This window comes from Corvus kubaryi, unplaced genomic scaffold (assembly GCF_017639235.1).
Source record: "Corvus kubaryi isolate FWS band 111438036 unplaced genomic scaffold, C.kubaryi_AGA036_p1.0 74, whole genome shotgun sequence".
NCBI classification, from domain to species: domain Eukaryota; kingdom Metazoa; phylum Chordata; class Aves; order Passeriformes; family Corvidae; genus Corvus; species Corvus kubaryi.
Genome location: NW_024582061.1, coordinates 15,645,192 through 15,655,609, shown reverse-complemented (window position 1 = coordinate 15,655,609; position 10,418 = coordinate 15,645,192). Strand labels below are relative to the sequence as shown.

The 10,418-nt window shown below is 49.6% G+C and overlaps 2 protein-coding genes across 2 annotated transcripts; one reads left to right on the top strand and one right to left on the bottom strand.

The window, feature by feature from the left end:
* Positions 1–2,867: 2,867 nt before the first annotated feature.
* POLR2F (RNA polymerase II, I and III subunit F) lies at positions 2,868–6,880 on the bottom strand. Its single transcript, XM_042051052.1, has 5 exons — positions 6,776–6,880; positions 6,585–6,654; positions 6,274–6,404; positions 4,686–4,757; positions 2,868–3,097 (listed from the first exon to the last, which is right to left on the bottom strand). The coding sequence occupies exons 1-5, from the start codon at positions 6,793–6,795 to the stop codon at positions 3,007–3,009; spliced, it is 384 nt and encodes a 127-aa protein (XP_041906986.1). The 5' UTR covers positions 6,796–6,880; the 3' UTR covers positions 2,868–3,006.
* Positions 6,881–6,906: 26 nt separating this feature from the next.
* Positions 6,907–10,398, top strand: CUNH22orf23 (chromosome unknown C22orf23 homolog). The gene is made up of 6 exons (XM_042051051.1): positions 6,907–7,021; positions 7,279–7,341; positions 7,723–7,899; positions 8,366–8,500; positions 9,653–9,753; positions 10,049–10,398. The coding sequence occupies exons 1-6, from the start codon at positions 6,931–6,933 to the stop codon at positions 10,151–10,153; spliced, it is 672 nt and encodes a 223-aa protein (XP_041906985.1). The 5' UTR covers positions 6,907–6,930; the 3' UTR covers positions 10,154–10,398.
* Positions 10,399–10,418: the final 20 nt, after the last annotated feature.

Sequence of the window (10,418 nt, the reverse complement as noted above, 5' to 3'; positions counted from 1 at the left end):
TTAACACTGATTTCTACTCTCCAGCTGAGGTACAGCACATGCAATCAAGAGTACTATTTTGCACATGCTTCACCCAAAAATTTCTTAGTGTGATTGCTAATGCTCTCTAGGACAGAAGTGTGGGGCTTCTTGTCTTGGTTCCTCATGACCAGGTAGCAGGTGACATACCTTCAAAAAAGAACTTCCCCCCACACACAAACTCGTGTATTTTGGGAACAGTCATTAATTTCTCTGTAAAAACTCAACCCCCCACCCTCTTGCCTTCCATAAGCAAGAACCTAAACAAACACTCACACACAGAGTATATTCCAGAACACATGTATACACTTTCTTACTCGTCAAAGAAGACACTCTGTATATAGTCAGGTCCTGGGAGGGTATCTGAACTTGTCTGGAAAGAATCACTCTGCTTAAGAACATCTCTCAAGGCCAATAGCAGAAAGGTAGGAGCCCAGTTAACACAGACACTCCACAACAATTACAAGTTGATTCCAAAGGGTTTCAGTGCCGGTGCATGTGAGCAGATGCAGTGAGTTTGTGTTCACTAAACACTTCACGGGTGAGTAGAGTAAGCAGAACATCTAGGAACTGTGGAACATGCTCAAAGCTTTTTAAAAAGCACAACACTATTTGCACGAAGTTCTGTATAGGGCTAAGAGCATCCACAGCAGGATGGCTTAATGAATCAAATAATAGTCATGCCAGCTAAAGAGTTCCATGCAAAACAGGACTGACCATTCACAGAGAGGAGGAGAAACCTCTACCCCAAATCACGCGCTGTGGGAAGAGCCCAGAAGGGAACTACTGCACTGCTGAGCAGGTCAGGAACGTGGGTGGGGAAGAAGGGAAGCCATGGTGGAATTAGAGGTATGAAAGTTGATCACAGAGGTAGGAGAGAGAAGTGACATAGCATGGATGAACAGAAGAGTGGGAAAAGAAAGCTCTTAATCTCACATAAGTACTCCTCTCCAGCTCTTCAAGAAGCAAATTAAGAAAGTGAGTGGGGTCTGCCTCAATCATTTTCCAGTGGAAGGGGATGCCTCCTCTCACATAGGAGAGTTCTTGCAAGTAAGACAGGACTGAAAATGCCACTGGTAACAGAGGGGTTAACCACTCCTCCTGCAGCCTAGCAGGAGCTGGCCCGGCATCCTTCCCTATCCCTTTAATCGTATCTGATACAGATGCAAGGCTGGGGAGGGGAGTCCGGCAGGGAACAAAGAAGCCATTTAAAAAAAAATAAAAAAAAGGACAAGAAAACGACCCTGCGCTCCATGCCAGACGCCAAAACGATTGCACAAAGGCACCATTTCAGGGCTGAAATTTCACCGCACCAACGTGATTAAAGGATTCCATGGAGGGTGGGGGGAAAAGGCTGAAGGCCACAGTGCTGCAAATTAACCTTTTCTTGGTAAGGATGGCCTGGACCAGGAAGCATTTGTATTCTTCATAGTCAACCCCCTTCATGCACCTGCAAACATCTCCACATCCCCTTTGACCTGTCATTTCACCCAGGGACCCATTCAGCTGTCGCATGATCGCCTCCGAAACCAGCCTGTCCTGTGCACACCAAGAGAGGAAGGAGAGACTGGTGCTTTTACAGGGACAGGTAAGGGAATTACATTCATGGTTGGTTACATGAGCCGAGTTCCCAGGCAGGTGGGTATAAACTCCCTTTGGGACACAGATGCTCACATGCAGGCACTGACCACGCATACAGCATGGAGAATGATCACTTTATATATAGGCACAAGCTTTAACACAAACTAGCTGGAAATATTCTTTCTGGACCGGTGTAAAGAAAAAAATAATATAAGGCAGAAACCATAGGTGAGGTGCACCTTCCTCCTTCTTTTTAAAAATAGAAAACAAAACCTCTGAGAGCTGTTTTTAGTAAGATAATTGAGAAGGATTTGGTGTGTTCTGCCCAATCTCAGATCTTCTTCAGGCACAGAAAGAACCTTGAAGCACACAGTTCAAGAAATGAAAACTAGGTAGCAGCTGGCTGGAAGCCCTTGCAGATTGTAAGGCATCCACCCAACTCTTGACTCGAGCACGTTACCTCCCGGCACATCAGAGGCGAGAGTGCAAGGTACCTGAAGGGGACAGATGACTGATCTTTCATCACAACACAGATCAAAGGAACTCTAGGATTTAGCTACCATTGTGCCACCATAAGAACCACCAGGGCATGTACAACTGAGATGGCTGGTCCATCCCCAGGACCTCAGTTCCACCGTGTGTCAGAGAACGGCTGCACCAAGAGCAAGTGCAACAACAACCCACACCTGCCGAGCTGGTGGGACGGCGAGTGGCGGCCGCGCTTCCGGCTGGGGCAGTGCCACTGAAAGGGGATCCCCACTTCTGATAAGCAGCGAGGGAGCACGGAAACAATAGGTAGCTTGATGAGAGCTGCTCTACGATACTCCTGAGAAGCCCCACAGTCAGCACTGGCCAAAGAGGAAATTGGGGGTTTCCACAGCAACCTGCTCAGGGCACAAAGGCCCAACTGTCTAGGGGAAGCAATGGAGGTGTCTCAGCACTCCCATTTTAAGAAGGGACAGCAGTGGAAGGCTGGAATCTTTCTAAAGCCAAAGTACCTGCCAGAGCATTTCTGTACAGCGGGAGTTTAAATCAGTCCTGTAACCAGGGAGGAGCAGTGCTAGAGGAGGGAGTTACTGCAGACTTTAGCCTAGCTAAAAGACAAGGCTTTCAACAGGGCAAGAAAGCTGAAGAAACAGCATTGCACTTGGCTCCCTAATCTTACTAATATAGCACATGACACACAGAGAAAAAAATAGTACCCAAATTGGTGGAGACAGCTAAGAAAGTCATCTCTCAGGTATGTAGGACTGAGGTGAAAGAGAAAGTCAGAGGGGAAAAAACCCCAAATACATTTAATTTAATATAATTTAAAATAGGGAGATTTAGAATTTATTTACACAAATACTAACCAAAATTAGAAACATCCCTGGAAAACAAAAAATGAAAACAATGGCTGGAATCTGATCAGTCTGTGATAATTAACTCATCCACACCCCAGTCTTCATAGCTCCCATCTGGAAGGTAACGACGGATGATTATGGGGATCTTGCGTGCTCTGAAGGGAAGAGAGAGATGAACAGAAATGTCAGAATCTCCACTGTATCACTTCAGCAGGCAATGGAAGTGAGGTGCTTGGCAGCTTCAATAAGATCATCAGATTAAACTGAGAGCTGTGTAGCACCAGTGATTTGATATATAGCAAAATCCCAACAACCTTCTGTCATTTGTAGATGCAAAGCACTCAGCACCCTCAGACTATGAACACCAAAGACCTCTCAGACCTTTGCTGCTACTGCAGGAATTGAGCCTTGTGGTCTGAACACACTAAAAGACAACACCAAGCATCTAACATGGATATATGGGGAAAATACAAATCGAGGGACTTGAAGAACAAATCTACTTTTTGTTTGATGCGAGGTTTTTTCCCACATGACACTAAAAAGGTGGCAGAATTCTGAGAACTTCCAGGACAAACTGGTATTTACAGAGGAATTTGCATCCTGAGAGCATCAGTTACATTTTAAGGATACATGAAACAGCGACCATTCAGGTACCAAAACCTGTTACAGCTGGGGTGGAGCACAGCACCTGCTACCAGTGCTTCTGATTAGAGAGCAACAAAATGCTGAACACAATTTAACTTCATGAAAGTAGATTTAAGTCAGCAAAGCATAATCAGTCTGGAATCCAGCCAGGGCATCAGGTTTCAACTGTATCAGACCTGAAAAGTAACACAACTTCTTTACATTCAGGGAGGTTGTTTTTCCAGTAGTAAAGTAACTCCCCGATGCCAAGAATTACAACTCAATTTTGGCACAGAACAGGATGCACCACCCTGACTCACTTTCCAGAGCTCACACGCAGGCAGTGACCGGAAGCAACTCAGTCTGAGCCTGGAGATCTGACAGGAATATGGCCTAAGGAGCTTCTGGCAATGGCAAAGGGAGTTGTAGTAGATATAAAATCTGCAAGAGCAGCTTCAGTGCATTGAGAAACTGGGGAAGCAGGGGGACAATTCCGTTCAGGGACAGGGACCTAATCACTAACAGGGTACAGTTGCTTGAAAGATACCTGCATGTGACCTAGGTCATGCAGGAAAACTGTGGGACAGCAGGGAGGTCTGCTGTGGCAAGGTGGGCCTGCAAGTGGCCATCCAAAAGCTGCCTCTGCTACAGCCAGAAAGGATTTGTTTAACCTTCTGTAAGCAGGGGGAAAGCACAAGAAGCCAAGCATGCAAGGGTGCAGGAAATGAACATTCTCACCAGCCTGACCCTTATTTTAATTTTTGCCAGCACTCCATTTGAACACAGTCTGTTCAGATGGCTGCTTCTAAACAATTCCATTTGGGGAATTAAATTGATTCCAGAAAGATGAGGACCTTGCAATCCCATCACAGAAACAAAGAACGCTGGGGCTGTGAAGTAGAAGAGATCCAGAGCACTCCTAATCATCAGTATTTGCAGGAGCAACTAGGATGGGAGAGAGCAGCTGTGGAGAAACTCCAAGGTGAAAAAAGGGAAAGGCAACTACAGTGCTCACTGTTACTGAGGAAAGACAAGGCTGTCTTAGAATAAACTGCTAAATGCCGGGATGAGGAGAGGACTGCTGGCTTTATGGAAATCAGTACAAAATCCATGACTTACTTGAGTTCTTTCATGGCAATGAGCAAGGGGTCTGTCTCTCCTTCCAGCTCCACCATCACAGGGGCACACATCCTAGGAAGAACATCAACAGGCACTTGAGCAAAAATGCAGAGAGGGAAGCGGGACAGCTAAACACCTGCCTACATGTGTCACCTCCACTACAGCCAATAAAGCAGGAGGGTGGGACACCTTCCTGGCAAAACTGATTTGCTCTGTCGTGCACTTCAGGAAGGAAATTCCCCCAGATGGTTACAGACCAAACTTTTACTTGAATGTTCTTCTTTTCCCATCGCTCAGGCTCTGCTAACCAGCTCGTGCTCAAGGAGTGGTCAAATCCACACTCTCCTAGTCACCCTCTGCTGTACTTAAACATTTAGAAAAGAGTGGTTCTAAAATTAATCCAATGAAAAGGGTGGAACTGCTGTAAAATGAGCAGGCCTCCTACAGCTCCAACACATCTCTTACATTCTCACTTGCTCACAGGTTCCAGGCCTTGATGAGGGGAAGAGAGGGGCTGCATTTACAATGTGTTTTACCTCCTGGAAGAAAAAACTGATCATTTTGCATAGGATTGTGACTACACCCATCCACTGGACAGTGGTGGCAGGGAAAGCTCACGCCATGCGTAGGGGCTGCTGCTGGTCTAGGTTCAGCACTGAGGGCAGAAGATGCAGGTGAAGCAGAACCAGGTGCCAGAATATTTTGGATTGAAGGCCTGGCACGGGCCCACCTCATCTTCCCCCATTCCTCTTGCCTCTCACCAGCTCAAAGAACGTGCATAAAGCAGCTTCACAGGCTGTGCAAAGAACAGCTTGGCTGCCTGGGAACTTCTCAATGATGCACAAGAGAAGCCTCATTTTGAAGGTGGATATAACCAAGATGAAACTCAAACCCTTGCCACTGTCTAACAATCTCGCTCAAAAGGTAGTTTTTCAAAAAGCACAACACTTTTTTATATTTACTATTAAAACAAGTCTAAAAAGGCAAATGGATTAAGAGCAGCCAGCCCTGACAGCACTTAAAGTAAGTTTAAAATGTTATTATCTATTATAACTAAGGCCTTATTATTGCAAATACTTTAAAAAACTTACAGCTTCCCACAATGCAACTGCACTTCAAACAGATTTCGGGTTGGTTTCTCCACTCCCAGTTCTTACAGCCCTGTGGTATTAACTCAAGCTGTTTTGAAGCATCTCTCCCTCCACCATTAGCTTTTACAAACCAGTTATGAACTTTCCAGTCCATGCTGGCTCTCTTAGAAAAGACAGAAACCAGAACTGTCTTGTCCCATTCCCTAGTAATTTTGCCTGTGACCTAGGAAAACTCATTGTGGCTACTAAATGCTCCCTCTTTATGCACAAATAGCACAGGTTCAGGCAAGGAGAGACACAGACACTTCAGGTTCAACTAAGAGCTGCATGGTCCTGTGCACCACTGTTGACCAAGAGGGTGCAAATCTCATGCAAGCTCAGCAGTCATGCAAAGGATTCAGGAGATCTGGGAATTTTTAAGGGAACAGAAAAGCATTTTTCAGTGAAAAGGGAGGCGCAGCTGTGGCAATGCTGGGGACACAGTGAGCAATACTCACGCTATCTGGAGGGCACGAGTGCCCAGGACTCTGGCTCGCTCGTACTTGGTCATGTAGGGGGTCGTGATCCGCTTCTGGTTTGCCTGCTGCCGCTCTCCCGAGGGCAGAATCTCCACGTTCTCCTGTCCCTCCTGGTGGAAACAGACCCGCGCAGCTGCTCAGCCGCACCCGCCACCGAGGCCCTGAGGTGTCGGGGGAGCCCCTGAGGCCTCCCCAACCACAGCAGCCGCCCAGCCCAGCCGCGACGCTACCCTGCGGGCCCAGCAGGGCCTGTCCGGGCCGGCCAGCGCGGCGGCCCAAGGAGCACCCACCTCCTCCGCGTTCTCCAGGTCCTCCAGACCCTCATCCTCCTCCACATCGTCGAAGTCATCCCCGTCAAAGCTGCGGGAGAGACACGCGCGTCGCACTTCGGGCCGGGCCGCCTCCCCCCGACCCACGCCACCGCCCCAAGACGCGACACACCGCCGCCTCGCCCTCCCCCGCTCGGCCGCCCCGCTCTCACTTGTCCTCGTTGTCGGACATGTTGCCCGCCCGGCGCCCCCTCACCCGCACTTCCGGGAGCCACTTCCGGGCGTGCCGTGACGCTACCGGAAGTTATCCTGCGCCGTTGCCGTGGCGACCGCCGCCGCTTCCCCCGCCCGGCCGCCTCCCGTGGCGATGGAGGTGGCGAGGACCGCGGCCCGCGGCGAGTGCTCGGCGGCGGGCAGGCCGGCCCGGTACAGCCCAGGCACCCGGGAGCTGCTGAGAGGTAACAGCGGAGCGGGGCCGGGGCCGGGCCCGGCTTCTCGGGGCGCTGGGGTCCGGCCGGCCGTGCCTCGCCCCGAAGTGGAGCGTCCCACCGCGGGCCCACAACCGGGCGGGCCCGTCGCTGGTGTCGCCGCCCGGGCTGGAGTCTCCCAAACCCGCATTTTCCTCTTCAGGTTGGGGTTGTGAGCGGGGATGGCCGCAGGGCGGGTTCCGCAGCCCGGCTCTGCTGCCTCTTCACCGACATGTCATGTTTTCCAGCGATGATGGAGGAGTTGCAGATGACCCACTCTCAGAAGCGATACCTGATGGACTATGTGAAACGTGAGTGAGGCCCCCTGGCTCTCCTGCCCGCTGGTGTGCTGTGGTGAGGAGCTTTTGCATCTCGGCTTGAGACGGGGGCATTCGCCCACAGCCTGCTCGGATGGGCAAGTGCTTTAAAACAGCAGCACAGCAGCTGCTGACACATGGGGACAAACGGGGGCGAGGTGTCCCCACGGGTCAGCCAGGTAACAAGACGCAACGGTGTGACTTAAACCACAGCCTATCTCGTGCCCAGTGACCAGGGTGAGACATCTGTGGCACTAGGGTCTTCGTTTGTGATGCTACTATGGATCAACAGGTAGATCTCCTGGCAATGGCCCAGATCCATCCATCCAGAGCCCCCTCTGTCTGATTTGCTGTTATTTTTGCTTCGTCCCCCAGGAGGAGATGCCCTGCCCGTTCAGAGATTCCCTCCATCTGGCAAACAGCCAGTGCCTGCTTCCTACACAGCAGCCTGTCAGCCCCACAAACTTCCAGCTAGACCACTTCTCCGACCTGCCAAGGTCTGCCAGGCAGGAGATGCCTACACCCGAGAGAAGTTCAAGCCACAGCCCACGCGTAAGTCAGCAAACATTGCTGATAAATACATGCTGCTGCCTGCAGCCTCTCTTCCCCTTGTGCCCATCCGCTGCCTCAGTCTCAGTAGTGGCAGTGTATCTGAATTGCTCCACGTCCTTACACTCTCAGTCTTCAAAGATGCTTTAGAAATGGATCTCTGAGGGAACATCTGCTGTAAGTGCTCGCTGACTTCTGCCCACCGGCTCAGTGGGTGACAGGTGATAGGGACCTGCACAGTCCTTGAGTAAGAACGGATCACTACATGCTCCTAGCACATAAATGTGAACCAAACCTCTGATGTTGGTTTGGTGGGCTCTGGACGCCTGTGTGGTGCTTGCATATAGTCCAGGGTTGGACTGACATTAATGTAACCCTTCCTCTGGCATAGTTAGCAGGGAAGCAGTGTGATCAGGCTCCTCCGTGAGGAGACATGCTGATAATAATTTTTTTTCTTTGGCATTCACAGGAGATTTGGAAAAGGAGAAGAGAAGACTTCAAAACATCTTAGCAACAGGGAAGGATGCGGTGGAGGACGAGGTGGAGCAGGTGCTCGTTCAGAAAAAAGAAGAGGAGGTAGCTGAGCCTGATCGGTTTGAAGAATGTATGTCTTCATGTCCCCAGGAGGGAGGCAGGCAGGAAGCCTGGGAAGCCAGCTCCCCCCTAGGGCTGGGGCGGCAGGCTGTGTTGCTAGTAACCTGAAGCCCATTACAGGAGGAGGCACAAAGCCCAGTTTCCAAGAGAAAGGACTCGCTGCTGTGATGCTGTAATCCAGCCATCCTCACAGAGCTTATCCTGCCGAGGTTTGCTGGCAGGTAGCTCTCTGGGCTGCCCACACAAAATGCACCCTGCTGGCAGGGGAATAGCCTAGGGATGTGCAGGGATACCTGGGAAGCCAAGCTCAGGTACTGCTGGTCCTTTTCCCAGCAAGCATGACTCAACACAAACCAGGTCACTTGAGAGCCTGACCACAGTTTGGGCCATTCCACTCCAGGATCACAGCAGTTATACTAGCAAAGCTTAAATGTCGAGCAAAATTTTAAGCAGTGAAAGACTTTGGCTTGCAGAGTATACTGGGATAGCAAAACCTTGCCTAATACCTCTCTGTGCTTGAATCTTCAGTGTGTGTGTGTACACCCCTGCCAGCCCTTTGCCAGCTGGAGTAGCACAAAGATGGGCAGTGCTAGCATAAAGTGTACAGAAGAGGTGCTTTGGTCCCTCCTGCAGGGAGCCAGTGCAGCTGGTTTCACATATGCCTGGTAGCCTCCAACAGTTGTCACAAGCTGAGTGTTATCCTTGACACATCTGTGACAGGATTTGGATCAGCTGGCTGCAGGTCTGTGCTGCAAAGCGGCAGCTGATGATCCATGCCTGGTCTTGGATGGTTGCAGGCACTGGGTGATGTGTGTCAACTAATGAACCTCAACAGCAGGTTCTGTCTCCATCCACAGACTGGTTAAATTGCCCACGAGCAAAAGAGAATTGTCTGCACAAAGAAAACTAGAAAACTACTGTTCCTGGGAGTTGGAAGTAGTAAGAAGTTGGACAGAAGGGACATTTCCCATTATGTAAGGGACTACTGAGGTATTGTGATGACATGTTGAGCAAGATGAGTGTTACAGCAGATTTCCCCCTGCCCTGGTGGCATTGCTGTTCAAGCAAAACTAGGAGATTGGGGGTTCAGATCTAGACAGAAATGTGTTTTCTTGCCTTTTGGCCGCATGCTGTTTCCACAGTTCTTTCTCTTACCCATCAGTGATGAATGAAATTCAAGAGAGGAGGGAATTCCTGGCAGAGATGGAAGCTCTAGGACAGGGCAGGAAGTATCAAGGGATTGTCCTCACTGAAATCTCACAGGTATGCAAGAGCATTGGCTGAACAGTGCATGGAGGGAATCCCATGTGTCAGAGATCATAAAGCAGAATCTTCTCTGGTATCTGAGCAGGGAAGAGGGCAGAGAGCTGCTTCCCTTCATGGCACAGCTCAGGCATTAATTTGGGGAACAGTGGACAGAGGTTTTTCAGCTTTCTTTCCATCTCTGCATGAGAAACTTAATCAGGGAAATAGAGTTTTTGTATTTGAGATTGGGAAAAGAAGAAAAAAAAGCTGCTGGCTTTCTCCCTGCTCAGCTCTCCCCCTTTGTACTTTGCAGAAACTGCATGAGATGGAGATCATTGACAAGAAGAGAAGTGAGGAAATGAGAAAGATCATGACAAAAGCCTTCCCTGTTGGGAACAAATCCAATCTTCAAGACTAGGCCAAGGGCAAAACACAAGTGCAATTTGTTCCCACCTACTCTTCCCAGACTCTCAGCATCGAAGGCTGGTCTGTGTCTGTTTCCAAAGAGGGGGCAGCACCATCTGTTGCCTGAAACTAGAAGGCAGGACCAATTTGTACATAAACAGCAGCAGAAGTTGTAAAATCCTTCCCACACACTGGATCCCTTCTTGCTCAATAATATTAAAGACATAAAAACACATAGCAACAGCTACCAAAACATGACAAAGTAGAGCCTTCTTTTG

Bases quoted from the DNA above. Each gene is read 5' to 3' on its own strand.
- CUNH22orf23 (XM_042051051.1), top strand. From the start codon at position 6,931: ATGGAGGTGGCGAGGACCGCGGCCCGCGGCGAGTGCTCGGCGGCGGGC. The intron at 7,342-7,722 runs GTGAGTGAGGCC...TTCGTCCCCCAG, and splicing joins CCTGATGGACTATGTGAAAC to GAGGAGATGCCCTGCCCGTT. The intron at 7,900-8,365 runs GTAAGTCAGCAA...TGGCATTCACAG, and splicing joins GTTCAAGCCACAGCCCACGC to GAGATTTGGAAAAGGAGAAG.
- POLR2F (XM_042051052.1), bottom strand. From the start codon at position 6,795: ATGTCCGACAACGAGGACAA. The intron at 6,405-6,584 runs GTGGGTGCTCCT...TGTTTCCACCAG, and splicing joins ACCTGGAGAACGCGGAGGAG to GAGGGACAGGAGAACGTGGA. The intron at 3,098-4,685 runs GTAAGTCATGGA...TCTTCCCTTCAG, and splicing joins ATTGCCATGAAAGAACTCAA to AGCACGCAAGATCCCCATAA.